At 42.1% G+C, this 21,726-nt stretch overlaps 1 protein-coding gene across 1 annotated transcript in view; it reads right to left on the bottom strand.

Moving 5' to 3' along the window:
• Nucleotides 1-994: 994 nt before the first annotated feature.
• The window catches only part of rbm20 (RNA binding motif protein 20), a gene marked incomplete at its 3' end in the record, with an annotated part of 48,390 nt that continues 27,658 nt past the window's right edge, over nucleotides 995-21,726 (bottom strand). The window contains exons 5-14 of the mRNA XM_084318341.1: nucleotides 13,133-13,279; nucleotides 12,441-12,572; nucleotides 10,799-10,878; nucleotides 9,126-9,897; nucleotides 8,301-8,393; nucleotides 7,443-7,630; nucleotides 6,916-7,391; nucleotides 6,065-6,172; nucleotides 3,952-4,073; nucleotides 995-1,063 (exon numbers count right to left, since the gene is read on the bottom strand). Of these exons, the coding sequence (XP_084174467.1) occupies nucleotides 995-1,063; nucleotides 3,952-4,073; nucleotides 6,065-6,172; nucleotides 6,916-7,391; nucleotides 7,443-7,630; nucleotides 8,301-8,393; nucleotides 9,126-9,897; nucleotides 10,799-10,878; nucleotides 12,441-12,572; nucleotides 13,133-13,279 (2,187 nt within the window). The remainder of the gene's footprint in view (nucleotides 1,064-3,951; nucleotides 4,074-6,064; nucleotides 6,173-6,915; nucleotides 7,392-7,442; nucleotides 7,631-8,300; nucleotides 8,394-9,125; nucleotides 9,898-10,798; nucleotides 10,879-12,440; nucleotides 12,573-13,132; nucleotides 13,280-21,726) is intronic.

Genomic DNA, 21,726 nt, shown 5'->3' with positions numbered 1-21,726 from the left:
CAGTGAGCTATACATTCAAATCTGTTCGACAATGCAACAAACCTGAGAATTTATCTCAGTTTTTTTCAAACTGAGCAAAATCTTTACATTGGCACATGTATCATCATATTTCCCTGACAATATCTAATCGAAAACTATATTCAATACAAAGTTATTTCATGGGGGACAGAGTTATTAACAAAACCAGGTGGCCAGTGCACAGAGACTCACTGTACAATATACATGTATATAGTATAATATTATAAAATAAGTTGTTAATAATTTACTTCAGGGGGCACAATATAGTACCTATAGTATAAACCAGTGAGGAATTACATGTTAACAAATGAGTGAATCTGGTCTCAGAGGCTGTGATATCTATGTACGTGCAGGGAACTCCTTCCAGAATGGTTTCTAATTCCCTTCACCCCCATTTCCTACCTGTTTACCTCCACGTCTAAAGGTTATAATAACAATCATTTAGTTTCTATGCTTTGTTATACAGTACTTCCTCATTTGGTACTAAAAGTACAACTCCACCGGTTCTGACCCACACATCAAACATAGTTATTCTTCAATCATTATTTCTGCACCTGTAAAGTTTACCAACACATTTTGTTTTGAGAGATTATGTATCTTGATAAATACTGTATATCCCCACTGGAACCTTTGGTAATAAACTTCGATCTTTGCACAATCCAATCCAATTGATGAGACGTGAAATGAACGATACTAAAACCTGTTTAAATTAATGCAATATGCTACTCAGCGCTAGAGCCTTATACTATACATTACACTTATATTATATACAACAGTAATCCATCAGTCTATGGCAGAGATTGTCAGCACAAATTCAGTCTTACATCCAAGCAATCCCCACAAAAGATCTACCACTTGTCAGGACCAGTGCAATTTTCCATAATACCATAATAGTTTAGCATTCATGTGTGATTTTAGATGATGTTGTAGGTCATCCATAGTCAAGTTCTCCAGCAGGTCAGAGGTCAAGCCGAGGTCATTCAGGAGATGAGGGATCATCCAGTGCCCCCAATAGACTCTCCTCTGCCAGTTGGGACAAGTATTTCTGTTAAAGACATAAAACAAATGAATATGTAACTCATAAAGCCAACAAGTATCTCAACAGATACACTGATCCCAGAGCACATGGTCTTTTCAGCCGATATGAACAGCCACAAATAATCTTCTCAATGTTAAAACAAAAACAAGGAGTTTGACTTTAGAATAATTGATAGGGGATACAATAGAATAATTCCTATTGGATACAATTAACTAATTAATAGGGGATACAATAGAATAATTGACAGGGGATAACATTTATGAATTAATAGGGGATGCAATAATAGAATAATTGATAGGGGATACAATGGATGAATTGATAGGGGATAAAGTGGATGAATTGATAGGGGATAATGGATGTGCTGAAAGGCTGGTTATACTTGTAGGATACGAGGAACGACACTATTAAACTTAGTAGGGAATCCCTTACCACTATAGTTGTCAGTGCATGCACACACACACATGCACACACAGCTTTGATGGACAGCACAACTGTTACTGAGTATTTTTCACCTAGGAATGTAATCCATAAGATGTTTGGGACTCAGCTGCATGGCTTGGTAGGGGGAAGGGAGGAGGGGCGGGTGCCGAATGGCCACTAATGAGAAATGCAATACATTTTCAGGATCCTTTATACATATGTTTTGGGACTATCCTACGGGGGTCATCTTTCTGGAATACGATATCCTCCCCCATGTCTATCTTACCGGGGACTTAATATACCTTGTTGTCCAAGATAACCGCTTTTAAATGATGATTCAACATTGAACTTGGTATCTTGCCAAACACCTATGTTTCAAAACAGCTGCAGAAAAAGATGCTGACCTTGTGCTGCCAACCCCCCCACACTCACAGGCATGCAGTGTGCTACACCCCTTTACTGATACAACCTACTTAGAATGATCAACTAAAATACATGGAACCAATCCTAGAACCATACAATACTTGTCGTCTACCATTGCTAATGCAGGTTAATCATGTATTGTTACCTACATAACATAGCATACACAATGTATTGTTACTTATATAACTTAGCATACACAATATATTGTTACCTATATAACTTAGCATACACAATATATTGTTACCTATATAACTTACTATACACAATGTATTGTTACCTACATAACGTAGCATACACAATGTATTTTTACCTATATAACTTAGCATACACAATGTATTGTTACCTATATAACTTAGCATACACAATGTCTTGTTACCTATATAATTTAGCATACACAATGTATTGTTACTTATATAACCTAGCATACACAATGTATTGTTACCTATATAACTTAGCATACACAATATATTGTTACCTATATAACCTAGCATACACAATGTATTGTTACCTATATAACTTAGCATACACAATATATTGTTACCTATATAACCTAGCATACACAATGTCTTGTTACCTATATAATTTAGCATACACAATATATTGTTACCTATATAACCTAGCATACACAATGTATTGTTACCTATATAACTTAGCATACACAATATATTGTTACCTATATAACCTAGCATACACAATGTCTTGTTACCTATATAATTTAGCATACACAATGTATTGTTACCTATATAACCTAGCATACACAATGTATTGTTACCTATATAACTTAGCATACACAATGTATTGTTACCTATATAACCTAGCATACACAATGTATTGTTACTAGGGCTGGGACTTTATCGCATTAATTTCGATTAATTAACTACAGAAAGAATTAAAAGTAAAAAAAAATTATGCATTTAATCGCATGATGATTTTTCTTTATTGTGTAAGAATGTTACCTTTCAAAGGAGACCAGACTCATGCATGTGCTATAAGTATAAAGTATAATATATACCTTAGCATACACAATGTATTGTTACCTACATAACTTAGCATACACAATGCACTATACTAGTGGGCCTAACTTGACGAAACACCAGGGGGGAGGATCCCATTTGATAACCCTGGTGATATGCTGGCTCTCACTACCTATCTATCTACACGTTGGGTTGTGGTGGCCATTAGGGGCCACCACACATAGTGTGTTTATTCTGTGCACACACACATCACAGCACTAAGGATTCAGAACCTACATAGTGTGTTTATTCTGTGTGCGCACATACCTCACAGCACTAAGGGTTCAGAACCTACATAGTGTGTTTATTCTGTGCACACACACCTCACAGCACTAAGGGTTCTGCTGGCCGGCTCTCAGCTGTGTGTGGGTTGAGAGCCACACAGGATGAAGTTTCACCACCTGTTGCAGAGTTGGTGAGTAATGTCTCCCTCAACATCGCCTCATTCATGGGCAGCGTGCAGAGATCACATTTGTCTAGACTGGTGGTCGAAGTGATGATCCAAGCTGAGATGAACGTTTCATGGAACATGGACCATGTCTTCACCTTCATTCCAAATCATCTACAACATGGTCACCGTGGTAGACACCTCACCGCCCTCCAAAGCTGCAAAGCATGCCTTGCTGCTCAATGCCATTGATGATAATTGAATCATGTTTGAAGTAGGTCAATAATGTTAGCGGCTCTGTCGTCGGTAACTCTGATGTACATAGCGTGTTTATGGGGAGTGATAGTCTTACTGTCCGTTGTGGGTTGTGCTGTCTTTGCACTAAATGGTAAATGGCTGCATTTATATATAGAAGCTTTTATCCAGAGCGTTTTTACAATTTGTTCCTCACATTTTACCCATTCACTCACACATTCACGGTGGAGGCAGCCATGCAAGGTGCCAACCTGCTCATCATGAGCAGATAGGGGTTAAGTGTCTTGCTCAAGGGCACTTCGACACGCTGCCCGGGAGGAGACGACTGCTCTACCTCCCGAGCCACTGTCGCCCGTGTGTTGTAAGAAGTCATTGTGGTTTTCTGTATCGCGTACCTGTAGGTTCCTGTAGTGAATGGTGCTGCGGCAGTGGGCAGTCTTGGCCGTCTCCTCACTGGTGTAGAATAGTCCACACAGCTTACAGTAGAAGCCTGTCCTGGGCACAATGAACTCCACTCCTATTGGACAACAACCATTAGAAAACAGTTAGAAAACAGACCACTCGTTCCACATTTCAGAAAATGACGGAGTAAGGTTTGAAAATGCGGTAACATCCATTTGTTGCAACACACACACACACAAAATTGGATCTATGTGGGTCTCAGAGGGTTACAACAAGACAACATTGAATTTCTTTAGTCTCGCTATTCATGGACCCAGTCGGCCCTGGGACACCCACACATGCACCCTTTCTGAGCGTGAATCATGGGTTTAGAAATAGAAGCACACCTCATGGCACTGATGGCAGACACAGCTATTGTTTCTGCACTTGTAGCCCCGAGGCTGCCGTACTGTACCGACTCGAAGCTTACGTAAGAGGTCCGTGCAGTAAAGGCCCTGTGCCGTTGCTGTGTCATTCCGCCCCTAATGATAATATAAATACACATCCCTCAGGGGTACATTTCATAACCGGCTCGCTGGAATAAACCCAGTGAGCGACCAAGCAGCTGATGCTAAGACTCGTGCCTCTCCATTCCAGACAATTAGAGTGTTAATGCAACAGGATGTTCATGCTCTCACTGAATGATGTATGATGCCATTTTATCATTAGGATCACGCAGATCCAATAGGGCGATAGTGTAACCCGCGCTCCAAAAAAACCCAGTCTTCGCGAGATCACATTTCTTCTGTCTGCTGTTTGTTGGCAAAGCCGTGCAAACATGTGATGGAGGCCCTGACGCCGGGCAGAAACGTGTGTGTAGCATGGTGAACTCTTTTTGCACTTTTGCTGAAACGACAGAAAGAAGAAATAGGCTCTCGTGAAGTCATGTCCCTATGCAACCGTCACAAGGACGAACAGAGAACGGGCGCGGTGAGTCACTCTTCAACATACGATCATCAGGGCCATGTGAGAGAGCAGTATGATCCAGTGTGTACGTATGTCATCGATTAGCCCTAGTCTTCTCTGAGGATCAATTTGAATTTCCTTTTGTCAGGGCCTTCTTTTTTTGCCAGAATGTCCTGGGCCTGTATTGATCAATCATGAAGAGTGCTGATCTGAGACCAGATTGGCTGATAATTCAGTTAATGTAAATATAACTGACAGGGCAAACAGACCCTCATCTGCACCTTGATTTACACTGCCTATCTTGCTCATATGCGTATACTCAAGAGTTAATTATATTGCTATATTGTTTACACTGTCTATTTTTATTTGTAATTTCTACTGTGCTATAATTTTATGACCTGTATCATGTCTTCTACTATCACCATGCACATGTACCTCCCCTCCCGCCTCCCCCATGCTGCTATGATGCCTGAATTTCCCCTAAGAGGATCAATAAAGGAATATCTTATCTTATCTTAAGTCGTAGTGAGGCACACACTCCTATGCAGAGGTGCTCTATGCCTGTACGTCACACGGCCTGTGAAACACCTCTGCCCAAACCGCCTGATAACTGTAACAAAAACTGACCTCCGCAACAAAATTGGTGTGAAAGAGAATGCGGTGCGGTAATGACATTGAATCACATTATGTAGTAATATTACTGTAGTTTTCAGCGAAGTAAACAGAAGCCATCTTTTCTGTGCAAGGAGACCATACGTTTATGGCCGCGTTCATCGTCGTTTCCATGGACGCAGTGAACAAACATGGCCGCACAGACGCACTCGAAGTGAAATTACTTAACCTTTTCCACCTCATTTTCAGTTCTTATTATTAACAAAAACATTCTAAAAAGACCCACGTATATTTTCGTCTATAAAGTAGACAAAAAAACACAGAGGTAACAATTCAGAATAATATTATTTATTCAACATGTTATGGGAAAATAATACGAGAATAAGTATCGGTCAGCTTTTACGTTTGACGGCAGAGTGGGAGAGAGGTGTGTACTGTATATGGTCCTGTGACATGAGCGCTGATAACAAGTTTAGAATGCCTATTCTTAGACCTGCGACAAATATGGGACGTGGTCTACAATTCAAATTCACATGTGTTAATTCTCACCCAGCGGGATGCTGTGTTCACTCAGGACCTTGCCGTGCTCCAGACACAGTGAGCGGGCCTCGATCTCCCTCTGACCGCGATGTGGACTGTTGACAGAGTTCTGAACACCTGTAGAAGAACCAGAAACACATATCAGTTACTATAATTTAGACTTACACTTTTTAAATTTCGTTGTAACATTGTGACAATGACTATAAAGATCATTCATTACACTTACTTCAGAACTATTTTATTGCACTGCAAAAATTGCATAATTTTACTCTGTCCATCCATTCTATTTTACTTATTTTTACAGGTTCTAAACTGTCCTGTATTAAACTGTGTAGGTATCAAGCAGGAAGAAAGACTGCCAGGCTTTAAAACTGTGTAGGACCCAGACCTAGAACTGCGCCCTGAGAGAGGGAACTGCGCCCTGAGAAGGAGGAGTGGATACCAAACAGGGAAGGTAAAGACGACTTTACACTGTTAAACAGTAATCCAGAACAATTTTATTGCACTGTACTGTTGCATCATTTTACTCTGTCTATTATATTCTACTATTTTATTGCACTGCACTATTGGACTATTTTACTCTGTCTATTCTATTTTACTCTTTTTATTATTGTCTATTTTTTTAAACTGAATCAAACCATAAACAAGGTGGCCTATTTGGATGTTAGATCCTAATGTGAAAAACTGTGAATTTATATGTGTGCACTTTATGTGCTCATTTTATCCCTGTCTTTTTTCTGTTGTGAAGCACTTTGAGCTGCAATTTATTTTATGAAAGGTGCTATACAAATAAAGCGTATTATTATTATTACTTCTCTGATATTGTCATAGCCTTCAAATTTGACATTTGTAATGCAAACCTCTTTTAGTGGTTTCATCCTTGTGCTGCACCTCTTGCCTCTTCATCTCACTCTTTGGCACCCCCTCCTGGGCCTTTCTGTCCTCACACATGTTGATGTGATTTGCCAATGGCTCCTGCGAGGGCCCGCTTTTTGCCATCTTCTCTTCCGAACACGTCTCCTCCAGCGCCGCCTTAAACTCCGGACTGGGGAAGTCCATGAGATCAGAACTGGGCAGCTCAGAAACCACCGGGTGGGGTGTCTGCTCCCCGGGACTGGTTCCAAGCGAATCCTCCGGCGCTTTCTCCACCGGAGACGCCCGTGTCGTCTCTGCTCCGTTCTCCTGGGTCTTCTCCTCCATGGGGATCTCCTGGGTCTTCTCCTTCATGGGGATCTCCTGGGTCTTCTCCTTCATGGGGATCTCCTGGGTCTTCTCCTCCATGGGGATCTCCCGGGTCTTCTCCTCCATGTGGATCTCCCGGGTCTCAGGGCAGGAGCTGGGGTTGGGCGGCGGTATGGCCATCACCACCACCACCTCCTCCTCGTCCTCTTCCTCATCTTCCTCCTCTGTCGGCTCTTTGGTGGAGTAGGAGGCGTCCTCGGCCAGCTCCGGAAGGTCCGGTTCAATGATGGAGTCGTCCTCTCCTCCCACCTCGTCTACGGTCACCAGCTCCTCCATGTTCTTGGGGTACCAGCACTCCCCGTCTGTGTCCTCTCCGCTTTCCGGATCCTCTGCCTGAGGAGCAGATGAGAATGGATTAACACAGTGGCTCCCAAAGTGTGTGGCGCGACCCCCTAGTGGGGCTAGGAGGTACTGCATGTGGGGCGCACATTCAATTTTGGTAGGCTAAATTCATATTATTCTTTAAAAGACATTTTCTTTTAAAGAATAATATTAATTTAGCCTACCAAAACTGATAAACGCCAATGTCAACAAAAATGAACTGACTGTCATGTGTTTTTAACACATTTTTAAAAGTCTTTATACAGAGCACATTCAGAAGCCTAAATACGCTTTGCCACAAACTGTGACAAATTATTAGGCTAATTATTATCATTTGAATGAAAAGAAATCTCCTATCCAACTGTAGGCCTACAACAACTACATTTTTAATTAGGTCTAATTATTTCACAGTGGTACAGGATAATTTGCCAAGCTTTTTCAAATAAAATATAAAACTATAATTGTGTCTTTGTGTCTTGTGATGTTAATCTTGTAGTAAAGGAAATGGCATGTGTGTAGCCTAAAATGTATTCTAGCCTACATCTAGGTGGGGACCAAGTGGGGCCTGATTGAAAAAGTTTGGGAACCACTGGATTACCAAACAGCTGTTATGTAGCCCCATTAAAACCTGAAGTTCTTATTTTGTGTGGCTGAAGAGCCTAGTGGATATAAACGAGCTCACCTCGCTGACTTTGTCTCGTTCACACTCTGAAGCTGCCTCCGTCTGCTTGCTGCTCCGCTGAGGTGAAACAGACTTTTCTTTCGACTTGCGATCCTGTCAAAAGAATACAAAGTCTTTATTTCTACAACATACAGGTTAGTGCATACAGTATGGTCACACCATTCACGGTAATTCCACCACAGACAACTTGGTCAGCAAAAACGACAATTGTATACTCGAGTAGCAGGTGATCATTATATGACAACCGATGTAAAGCACTTTGAACTGCAATCCCCTGTATGAAAGGTGCTATACAAATAAAGTTATTATTATTATTATTAACCATGGCCACTAAGCTGTGGCATTGCACTATATCGGTTAGCGTGATGCGTCGTGAGAATACCATGAATTGAATGAGCATATTATTTTTTCATATCGTGTGGGTGCATTAAAAGAAGTGTTAATATACAATATATTTTCATTTTTGGCATTTGTAGATTTATATTATATTTATATTAAGAAAGAAGGGGCAGGACTAGATATGTTTTTACTTCCTCCTGTCCCCTCCCAAACATGCAAATTGCTTTAGGTAAATGTTGAATGTGAAAACAGTTTCTTGTTCTATGGGTTAAACTCACTTTCATCCTCAAAAGACACATAGACACGTTACAAAGTTACTGTGCTGTTGCCTGCGGCGTGGGAGACCTGGGTTCGAAACTCCCTCGGGGCAACGAAGTTTAAGGTGACGATGTCACAACCGTTACATTTGTATATGTATTTGTATATGTTTGGGATAAATAAATAAATCTCATCAAAATGAATACACAATGACTTTCAGGCGCTCACCTCATTCTCAGCGGCGGCTTCCTTCTCCTGCCGCTCCTCGGTGACGTGCCTCCTGGCTGGCAGCTTCTTGCTCCTCCCCCTGCCCGGGGAGCTCTGCCTCCTGTCCTCCGGCGCCCTGCCGATGAGCGGCTCCTCCGTCATGTCGGACTCGGAGTGTCTGGACCTGCTGTGATAGTCCCCTCCTCCGTCCCTCCTCTTGGACTTGGCCTCGTGCCTCTGGTACGGAAGTCTGGGCGGCTTCTCCGACTTGTACATCTGCTCCTTCATGTAGAAGTCATCCTCCATGTTCCTGTAGGAGTTGAAGGGCATGCCCTGAGGGCTGCCTCGGGGGTACCAATCTCTGTTGCCCCTCATCCCATCCCCTCCGCCTCCGCCTCCACCTCCTCCGCCACCTCCTCCTCCTCCTCCTCCTCCTCCTCCTCCTCCTCTTTCATCTGCAGATCTGGGGCTAGCGCGGTCCGACGGTTTCAGGTACGGCTTCCGGCGTTCTGCCATCCTTCCGTTGGGTCTGTCTTCGTCCACGTTCCCCCCGTTCCTCCACAGTTGCTCATCCCGCTCCCTTTCCCGCTCCTCGTCGCCCCTCCGCAGGTGGGACGACCAGTCCCAGGAGCCACGGCGGGGGCCCAGGCCATTGCTGCCCCGCTCTGGGCCCCGGCAGGGGGCCCCCTGTGGGCTGTGGGCTGAACTGCAGGAGGTGAAGCTGGGGCTGTGGGAGGGAGGGCTCAGAGAGCGGCTTATTGGACTGCGGGAGCGAGCTCTTTCTGGCATGTAACTAGAAGGAAATGTAAGGTATTAGAGTCCACTAGGTATTTGGAATTCCACTAGGTATTTTTAAGTAGGTGAATTCTACACATCTAACAATATCATAATTATATGTTTTTTATATTATATATCTATAATCATTTATACATTGTGTTTCAGGCCTTTTTCATGCATTTAGTATTTTGCATATGATTTGTCTGTGATTAAATAGTGAACAGGCTTCTCTCCCAAAGGTTAAAGGTCTGTTAGTTCCATTTAAGGTAATGGCCAGGCCTTGGTTTGATAGTGGATTGAGGCTGTAAAGGGTCAACTTAAGTTTGTTGCACCAATGATTGCTATCTTGGTAAACATCTGGCTTCCTGCTTTCTTATCTTAAGTGTCAAAGAAAGTTAAATGCATCTTTGTTGATGCATCCATAAATGTAATGTCTTGGTTTCCTGGTCTTTCCTTTGTGTAAAGAGGATATAATATCTTTGCTTCTCACTCTCACTTCTCCGTTAGCACGCTTCCACATCTCTCGCTCATTCTCCCTTTAAGCTCTAGGCCTAATCTCAATAGAATTATACAACGGCATGCAAATTTCTCGATTCTGACTAATGACCTGTTGACTATTGTTTTATGTAATCCTGTATGGATCCACACTTATCATATTGACCTTCAGAAATCGTCTCCTGATCATTATACTTTCGGACAGCAATTCAATATTCCTATTTTAATATCAATTAATAAGTTGGGGAAAATAAAATATTCATCATTACAAGTATGAAACATATTATAGACTTTTACCTTCTTCTATCTTTATCCATTTGATATCTTCAATACACATTTTAAATACTTGGTTTAACTTCAAAATAACAAAGGAAACAAACTTGAGTAATACATATTTGCAAATGTATTAAAAAGATTCTTACTTATCAACTTCCGGCATCTTGTCATGTTCCCTCAGAGAGTGGATGTCTTGGATGATTGAGTCGACATCTTTACCTGGTTTCTGTAAAGAAAAGCCGACAATAAGTAAGTAAGGCTGGTTACTATGACAACACAAATCCATTGTTATAAAGTCCCATGTTATGAAATTGTATGATTTGATTTACTATAAAATTATGCAAATAATGTACAAAGCTAAGACAAAGACACTCCTGGATTGTGTGCAATGTTTTTCAATACAGGAGAGCAAATGTGATTTGATTTGTAACCGTTTACTGTTCAAAGGAAGAAAGGGATTAAAAGGAGATGTATTTCTATTGTTGGGGTTAACTTCTGGAGCAATGCTGAAATTAAGAATAAGTAATTAGCCATTTTTGTTTTGAAAAAAATGTGTGTTTTGTAGGCTAAATCTGATAAGGAAAAATATAGGACAGGCATACATAAGCATTATGCTTCAGCCTGTACCTTTTCAGTCACTGCCAACATCAAAGACAGTTGACAGTGGATTGATTGTGCATATTGTATTGTGTGTGATGACCAGGGCCGGATTAACGACCGGGCCGTTTGGGCCGCGGCCTGTGGGCCTCTAGTGACGAGGGGCCTCCAAAAAAATATATATTTGATTTTTTTTTTTAACTTTTTTTTTTAGATCGATGTCATACTGTGACACTGAAATGAAAAAAATATTTCATCAACTAAAATATTTAGTCAACAAAAATATTTCATCAACTAAAATATACAGTACGTCACACCCCGCACCTCTCCCTGCCGTCTGCAAGTGGCTAATCTTGAGTTTCCGACCCCCCAGTAAGCTAACCATGGATAAATCCAAAAAAAGGAAAGTCTGAGGAAAATAGAGGGTTTAAATTCAGCGTGGACAGATTAATTTGCTTTCACGACTAACAATGCAGAGTTACCTGTGCCTGATATGTGGTGCAAAATTTGCGAACAACGATTACTGTCATTTTGATTTCTGTAGTTTGCCTGGTATGTAGCCTTGGTTAGTGGCTGCCCCACCAATGTTTTACATATAAAAACGCCACTGTGCGTGCGTGCACGTGTATGTGTGTGTGGGGGCCTCCACAGGAGTCTGGCCCAGAGGCCTCTGAATTCTTAATCTGGCCTTGGTGATGACTGAATAAAACTATTACTACTACTACTACTACTACTTCTACTACTACTACTACTACTACTACTACTACTACTACTACTACTACTACTACTACTACTACTACTACTACTACTACTACTACTACTACTACTACTACTAGTACTACTACTAGTACTAGTACTACTACTACTAGTACTACTACTACTACTAGTACTACTACTACGTCTACTACTAGTAGTACTACTACTACTACTACTACTACTACTACTACTAGTACTACTACTACTACTACTACTACTACTACTACTACTACTACTACTACAATCAACAATCAACTGGTGTAACAATGGCAGAAGGCCTAGAGGTAGGAATGCAGACTGGTTCAATCCCGATACTACGTAACAAGAGGGTGTATTCCAACTGTGAGCTGGAGACTGAAACTGTCCACTGCACATCAAATTACCCTTGAGCAAGGCACTGAGCTACCCTGCACACTGAAAAAAAGACAACCTTACCTTGAGTTGCAGCTCTTTGTATCTCTTGGACATCCGTATGAGAAGCTTCTGGTCATTGAGCATGGCCGGTGTCAGCTGGTAGTACTGGACCATGGCCTCAGCTGCCTCAAGGTACGCCATCTCCAGAAAAGCCTGATGGGAGAGAGAGAGAGAGAGAGAGAGAGAGATAGATAGATAGATAGATAGATAGATAGATAGATAGATAGATAGATAGATAGATAGATAGATAGATAGATAGATAGATAGATAGATAGATAGATAGATAGATAGATAGATAGATATAGATAGATAGATAGATAGGTAGGTAGGTAGGTAGGTAGGTAGGTAGGTAGGTAGGTAGGTAGGTAGGTAGGTAGGTAGGTAGGTAGGTAGGTAGGTAGGTAGGTAGGTAGGTAGGTAGATAGAATAAACACGTTAAAATAAGGTCTACATGTTAAAATAATAGCTCTACATTCTGACACTCATCACTGATATAGAGTTATAGAGTATAGAGAAAATTGACTAAAATAAGATTTCTTGAAATAAGTACAAATATCCAGGGTCTCTCTCCTGATTGGATAAAGTGGGAACGGGATACCAGGAAATGTATTTTGTGTTTAAACCTATATAATATTGAACTATTCAATATGAATCTGTTAAAAAAGTCAGAAAGAAATTACTTTGATTGTCGGCCCATACAAATGTTAATGTACCTGATGGGTGGAGCGCATGAGGATGTAATTGGTGACTTTTCCAAAGGGAAGTCCCAGGTTGATGACATCATTCTCTGTGCAGCTGCCTTCTGGGAGATTGCAGATGTGGACGACACGGCCTAGGACGGACTTCCTGGGTGGAAATGGCTGCGAGGGACGAGAAAATGATCTGTGAGCATCTTATGAAAAGTCATACTAACACAATATCGCTGCACATCATCAGTCAATGTACTGTGCGTCTGTACATTTATTGTAGAATGTGTATGTTCAGAACTCCTGTAATAGAAATTCAAACATCCCTTGTATCATATCAGACATGAATTCTGTAGGAAACTAGTCATTCCCTGCATTCATAATACTGGATAAATGAGTTTAAGAGCGGAAAATATCCGGTGAATAGCCCACCAAGTTGGATAAATGACGTTGGAAAGTTGCTACCATAATTTCTGGTAGAAGGTAGTAGAAAACCACAGTAGTGGCCTAAACCCATAGTTTCTGTGTTGTGAATAATTTACTTTATTATTGTTAAAAAAAATTATCCCGACATTGAGACGTAAATGCCAGTAAGTCGGATGAAAAAACTGAAACCATTATCATAGTAGTGGTCAACTAATGAATCGGGCCAATATCTGCAATTCTGAGATAATTGTCTTTGGCCGCTGGCCGCGCTCACGTGGTGATTAAATAAGATGTTAGTGCGCCCCCTGGTGTCAATTCTGCCCTGTGCAGGCGTCTGTCAGTGGCTGCTGTGATACGACAAAGACGGCTGCCAGTGGTGGAAGAGGTACACAGGTCCTTTACTAAAGTAAAAGTAGAAATACTCAGATAAATGAGAACTTTAAATCCAAATCCAAAACTAAGGCCTCAGTATGAGTTTAAGACGTGAACATGGTCATGTTTGTTGAATAAAATAAAACTTTTTTTTCTTTTGAATCCTGATTAAAAAAATAATAATTCCGATCCCGATCTTCTGAAAATCACGCGATTGGCCCCGATCCCGATCACGTGATCGGATCGGGACATCCCTAGGTACAATACAGTACAGCTCAATACACACAATTGTTAAGGGCATGCAGACCAGAGAAAGACGTTTGTCTTGTTTACATCAGGGTCCCCCATTTTCAATTCATAGTGACATTTATGACATACACAACATAAATGACATCATGACATTTTTTTTTATCCACTTTTTCTCCCATTTTCTATATTTTCTCCCATCCCAATTTCGTATCATCCAATTCAACCCTCCCCTGTCACGAACGCTGTTTCTTGCCTCCCACAAGCCGGCTGCAATGTGGACTAAGTCATACATAGCACAAGTCCCCTCCGGTACTTGAGGTAACAGCAGTCGCATCTTTTCACCTGCGCAGCTCGATCTCTCAGTGGTGAGGAGTAACGCGTGGGAGGCTCACGCTGCCCGCGACACTTCCTGATTCCACTGCGCAGGCGCACCAACCGACCTGTAGGAGTCGCTGTCCACAACGCCCGATCCCCACCCATCAGTTTCCCACCCCCTAATACGGCCAATGTGTATTAGTACGGACGACCAGCTAAACTGAAAGCAAATGTGGAGCGCTGGGCTCGAACAGGCGAGCCCAGCGTCTCCAGATTTCGTGGTGAGCGCCTTGCCCACTACGCCACGTAGCCGCCCTCAAATGACATCATGACATTTATGTATATAGTACTGTTACATTTGTGACATATACGATATGCAAATATACAGTACTGTTACCCAGAGATCCTAACAGAAACTATATACATATGATGGAGAGGAGACTGTACATTAGGAGGGGTTGGGTGGGTGGGAGAAAATATATACGGTGGGGAGGAGACTGTATTAGGAGAGGGGGGGGGTTTGGACATTTACGGTGGCCAGTTTCGAATTACAGCCTCCCGTAGGTGCTCTTTAAGAGCGGTTTTGAATGTGGGTAGGGATTCACATTTTTTTTACGGCTGTGGGTAGGGCGTTCCACATTGTTGTGGCATAATTGCGAAACGTGTTTAGTCCCTTGTTTGTGCCGAATCTGGGTTGCACATGATTTGTGGAACTCCCTCTGGTGTTGTGGGCGTGATATTCACTGACCTTTGGGAAGTATTTCGACATGTACATGGGTACCTGTGTGGTGTAGTGTATCTTGTAGACCAGACCCATTGCATGTTGCTGTACTCTGTCGTCTACTCTAAGCCATCCTAGGTAGTCAAAGTGGGCAGGGGTGAGGTGGGTTTTAGGAGTAAGGTCAAGTAGTAGTCTGACCAGTTTGTTTTGTGATGTTTGTAATCTTGTTTTTAGCGCCTTTGAGGTGCTTTGGTACCATGAGGTGCAAGCATAGTCGTAGTACCCTTGAATGAGTGCTCCTGCCAGAGTCTTCAGGGTATTCTTGTTTACCAGAGAGGAGATCCGGTACAAGAATCTAGTTTGTTGGTTTTTAATCCAAGCCATGTTTCTTCAACTAGTGTACCACTGAGCTCATCTGACCAGTCCATGCTCTCCAGTTCTTGGTTAAAGGCCTCTCTAGAGTAGGTTTTGAGGTCCCTAGATGTGACTGTTTTGTGACAGCCGGCATCAGCATTGGCTGTCGATGAACCCAACGGTCGACCACTAGCAGCTTCTGAGTTTCATCATATCAGTATGACACACAGCCCAGGCGGTCTGCAATGTGATTTTCACTCTCTCTCAGAGTGTCCACGTCTTTGCTCCTATTAATAGCGGCGTGGTGAGAGTGTGACGGCGATAATGAGAGTTTTCTTGTTTGGATTTGTGGACATGTCAGTTGACTAGCCCAGACATCCCAGACCCTTTGTGACTAATCCCTCCGGATTGCCAAGTTTAGCGACCCCTGCTGCTACGCACTCCCCTTATATTTCCTCCTTTTTCTTCGATGCCTTTATATCTGCACTGCTCTCGTGGAGAGTGTGTGTGCTCATAAAGTATCCTGTTCCTTGGCGGCATGATGCCATTCGAGTCAGACGATCTTCCTTCAACGAGAGTTTGGCCAGGTTGGAGTACGGATGCCATGTAGTGGCCAGGTTGGAGTACGGATGCCATGTTGTGGCCAGGTTGGAGTATGGATGCCATGTTGTGGCCACCTTAAGCTCCCACATAGTCGGGCGTACTGTGAGCGGACCGGACTCTGCGCGGCATGTCCGCAGTCGTTTGAGGTTTCATAGTCGAGCGTACCACCGCGTACCAATTTCCTACATTTCTCGTGCCAGTTGAAAGATTACAGTGTTTCCAGCCTTTAATCACCTGGTCGCCTGCTGCTCTGTGATTTCCCATCTGCGTTGTATTTGTGTCATCGGTACTCGGTTATCTCACTGGTTGTCACACACTATCAAACCCCATTGGTACATCCGTAATCAGAAGAAACGACACTGGCAATGTGATCTCTTTCCTTAGATCATGATTCTTTTCATAAACATACTCTGCACAAGATGGAAACAATTATGAAAGGTCCTTGAAGAATATATCGAATTCATTATCTCTACCGTCTCTTCTGCTATTAGTCCAATGGTTTTGAGGCCTCGTCGTTAGCCAAAACCTTCCCTGTTAGCCGGAGCTAGCCTCCTCGAGGCCTAGGAGGGGGGGGAGGCCCCTCCCACCACCCTCTAGTTCGTGCTCGGTCTGTCCACGTCTACACGGCTCAGCCTCGTGTCCTATTCTAACTTACCCCGGAAGGAACTCACATCTCATAACGTCTTCCCCCTAGCAACGGGGCCCGCCCCCTTTTCTCGTTACTAAGTGACACGATACCATGGCAACGACTGGTCTTTGACACACTAAACGATGTGGCCACACCACTATGTGAGAGCCCAGTGCCGCTGCAGACAATGACCTTGGCTCTCTTGAGAGCTCAGCTGATAACAGGCCCTCGTCTGCAGTCTCACTGGAGACAGACATAGTGACTGATACTGTCCTCTTACAACTCATATCTACGGGTAGATGCCGTCATCTGCAGATATTTACATTATATACACATTGAAAAACCAGGATTCTATCACAGTTTACTACATTTCCACACAATCCTTGCGTGCTATTTACACTTTATGTCACGGCATCGTCCACCGATGTCAAAATCCGAGTCTAGGAGGTTATCTCCGTTTCCAAGATTTCAAAATAAAACTGGCAATTTTACACACTTCATTTAGAAAAGCCATTCAAACTCTTGCATCATCTACCTGCCAAAGTTTTACCGGACCAATCCTACCCATATAACCATGATCCTACCCTACTCTCTCTTGACACAGAGTGAGTGTTCAGAGTAAAATGCAGATAGGTGTCACATTTAATGCAGGTCGATGTCAATCAACACGCCGAGCAGCCTTTTCTGTGAGCAACGCGGACGTCTTCGCGGTTAGACAATTTGAACTTCACGCTTTGAGTCCACTTTGAGTATTCTTTGAGTACGCTCGGACATCTGCAGTCCGTTCCGCGTACGTTCCGCCCGACTATGTGGGAGCCTTTATCGTAGGGAGTCATAAGCCACTCACACTCTTTTAATTTTAAATTCTTTAAAGAAAAATTTGCCTCACCGTCCAAACTCTAAGCACTAAATGGCTTTGCCACCACCTAGAGGCTCTGATTTATTCTCGCCTGCATCACGTTTTCCATTAATTAACACTCTACATCAGTGATGGCTGACTGAACGTAGAGCTATTTAACACTTATTTTAACAATGAAATATCACTTACAGCACCTTTAAGTGTCGGTAAGGCCCAATCCTAATTCCCTTCGCATGGCGCTACCCCTCGTTTTGGAGTACCCCTCGTTTTGGAGTGCCCCCGACTGGGTTTCATGTTCAAGTTTCTTTATTAGTTGTCATACAAAAATACAGAATACTTTTATATGAAATGCTTTTTTATGTTCTGCTCCTGAGAGTGTGCTAGATACAAATAAAAATAGATAAGTATAAAATAGAAAGTCAAAAGTACGTAAACAAGTGTAAACAAAAGTGTTCAATATACATATATACAATATACAATACAGAGTAGGGAAAAAAAATTGTAACTGAGTTACAATACAATATACAGTACAATGGGAAATGGGATGAGGTACAACTTAGGGTAAGGTGCAATGAGGTATGAGTTGTAGTGCAAATCACTTTACCAATAAATATAAAGTGTGTTAAAGTGTCTAAAGTGGGTAAAGTGGGTGCTACAGTGAGTTATTTATTTAAAGTGAGTGTGTAAGTGTGGATATGTGTGCTGTGAGTGTATTTGATGGTTTGTTACATAGTGTTATTGTCGTTGAGCATCCTGATGGCCTGGGGATAGAAGCTCCTTCTGAGTCTCTCTGTGCTTGCCATGAGACTCCAGTATCGCTTGCCTGACCGCAGCAGTTCAAAGAGGCAGTTGTTTCGGTGGCTAGAGTCTTTGATTATTCTCTCAGCCTTACCCCTGCAACGCTTGTTGTAAATGTCTTGGAGAGTGGGAAGCCCACCTCCAATTGTGCGTTCGACTGAACGGGCCACTCTCTGTAGTCTGCTACGGTCTTGTGCAGTGCTATTCCCAAACCAGGAGGTGATATTGCCAGTCAGGATGCTCTCTATTGTGCATGAGTAGAAGTTCTTAAGGATCTTCTGACTCACTTTGAACTTCCTTAGGCACCTAAGGAAGTAGAGGCGTTGCCGTGCCTTCTTGACTACTGTGACAGAGTGGGTCTGTCACTGACGCCGGGGCAGCACGCACACACACATACACACAACATTCACTCATAATATACATTCATACATAATCAAACATGCATACATATCCATTAATCTAAGCATACATGCATTTATACATACATTCATATATCCATTCATACATACATTTATTGTTGTTGTGTTGTGTATATATATTTATTTATTGGGTTGTGTATATATATTTTAGAGCTGGGCCGTTAACGGCGTTAACGTGCTGCGTTAACGCTATACTAGTATCGCGCGATAATATAATTAACGCATTAATTTAATTTTTTTTTTTTTTTTTTTTACCTTTATTTACCCAGGGTAGGTTCGCTGAGCACAGATGCTCTTTTTCAGGAACGCCCTGCTTCACATTCACACAGTTCCATTCACACCTGAGAGCTGCCCAGTACAACCACAGTTGACACCTTTGGCCACTGAGCAACTCCACTGGAGCAGTTGATTCAAGCCATGTCACATAGTTCAAGTTTGAAATGATTCTTTCTGTTTTGCTCCTGAGAGTGTGCTAGATACTGTACTGTACTGGTAATATTATTTATTTGTGTTAACTTCTGAATAAAACAACTTATTAAACACAAGTACATCTTATTGAACATTATTTTGATATTTCATTACCAATTATCATAGCAAAACAGCTTTTTCAAACAGTCTGTAATGCATTTTGGAAACAGGAGATGGGCTCATGGTGTAATGGGCCACCTGGCCTGAGAAACATAAGGAGGAAAGAAAAAGTAAGGACTTACTTCTGGTCATTATTTGGGTAGAACACACATATTTTGAATGCCTTCGGCAGTTTTTTTTTTTTTTTTTTTTTTAGACATTTTAATCTAGATTAATCTAGATTAAATCCAGGATTGCAGATAGATTAATCTAGATTAAAAAAAATTATCTATGCCCACCTCTAATATATTTATTTATTGGGTTGTGTATATGTATTGGTATGGGAGGTTGTTTTTATATAATGTGTAGGAAACGGCAATCCATTTTATGTGTAGCACCTGTGTAGTTTTGTGTTAATTAATTATGTGTGGCACCTGTGGAGGGGGAGGAGTGCAGGTGTCATGAGGGCTGCGTGCCCAAGGTTCTAGGTCCTTGCCCTGCATCAGTTACACTGAAGGTGACTGAGGGAAGTGCCGTATGTGTATTGTTAGTCTGTTTGTCTCTGTGGTGGTGCTTCACCAGATAACGGTTGCAAAGTGGGTAACTAGGGAAGCGCCACCCAGTAAGTGTTTTGTCTATCAGATGCCGTTATTGTGGAACGCATCTGATAAGACTGCAGAGGTAGGGTATAGTTTAGTTATTTATTTAGATTAAGTCACTTGTTATGTAATGTCACCTCTGCACTTGGAAGGCTGGGAAATAAAAACAACACCAAGATCATTTTTTCGACTACGCCATTGTTTGTGGGAGTTTTTTTTTGAGGAGTCGAGAGAGAACCCTGTCACAACTACACTGTCAATGTGTGTGGTCCATGTCAAGTCCTCGGATATGTGGACTCCGAGGTACTTAAAACTGTTCACTCTCTCGACCGGTGCCCCGTCGATGCTGAGGGGGCTGTAGTCCCTGACCCCCGACCTCCTAAAGTCCACAATCATCTCTTTTGTTTTGTTGACGTTCAGGGAGAGGCAGTTCTCCTGACACCACCGCACCAGGGCCCCGTTCCATGTACCGGGATAACCGAGTTAGCCGGATAACTTTAGCTGGATAACTGTGTTAGCCTGACTTTCCGATTTCATGTACGTGGATTTCCCAAATCACCATGACAACATATCCAAAAGTTTGAGCCTGCTCGAAAGCAGAGTTCAAGTTCAAGTTAGCCTGAACTATCGCCACGCCCCCGCAAAGAAGTGACAGCCCGTTTCCTGAAACTATTCCCACAGTCTACGATCTGCATTATACCATTCTGAATTACGTTTTTGTGCTCCATTCTTCCAGAGGGGGCTTTTGAAATGTAAAATAGACCCAAAATGCTGATATTAAATTCACTTTGTCCTAAATAATGCACGTTATATATACCGTGGCGACGGTGGCGCTCGCTCGTGCGATGTACACATGATGTGGTTATTTTAATTGTAACTGGGATTAAGATGTCTGATGAGATGCGCTGTTTGACGGATTTGAGAAATTGAATGAGCCGTTGACGTCACATTAATGAATGAGGATAAAGAGATAAACTTCATTCAAAACAACGGATATTCTAAACACGGGTCTCTCGTTCATTAATGTATAAACAATGAATTTATCCCATCTGGCCCAGTGGCCCAGCGGTAGTGCTCATGCCTGCCAATTTAGCGACCCGGGTTCAAATCCCCGTGTTTCCAATATGATTTTTTTGAATATAATATTAATGATTATACGCCAAAGTAGCCTGGTTTTAAGTTAAAATATTATAAATCTACATGCATTGAGGATGTCATTCTTTATATAGCTCTCAACGTGCACCAAATTGAATTATTCCTATATTGCAAAAAGAAGGAAAAGACTAGGGCCTTGAACCCCGGTCGTCCGTGTGAAAGTCAAAAGAAGAACCCGTTACACCACAGAGAAGATAAGTAAAAGATTGACTATACATCAATCAATGGGTAAGAGAGCCGTATCGTAATTCTGTATAACAGTTAACTAATAATTTTCGCTAGCAAGATCTCATTTGATTATTCAATCCAGCAGGCAAGTTTAAAGAAATATAATCTGATTGATTGAGGTAATGAGGGACTTAGAATTAGCCTATAGATAACGCATTTAACTTGTCGGCGAGGCGATTGAGCCTATTGCAATCTGTCAATAAAGTCTTAAATCAATTAATCAATCAATGCCGTTGAGAATCAGGGTCTCTGCCATCGATACGTGCTGGCTTTCCACCTAAAACGGGAGCGCGCATCTAGCCTGACTTGAGCCTGACTCTCAAGTCTG

The sequence above is a fragment of the Notolepis coatsorum genome (genome assembly GCF_963971535.1).
Source record: "Notolepis coatsorum genome assembly, chromosome: 7".
Taxonomy (NCBI): domain Eukaryota; kingdom Metazoa; phylum Chordata; class Actinopteri; order Aulopiformes; family Paralepididae; genus Notolepis; species Notolepis coatsorum.
The sequence above is the reverse complement of the archived record's forward strand: the minus strand, read 5'-3'. Positions and strand labels throughout refer to the sequence as shown.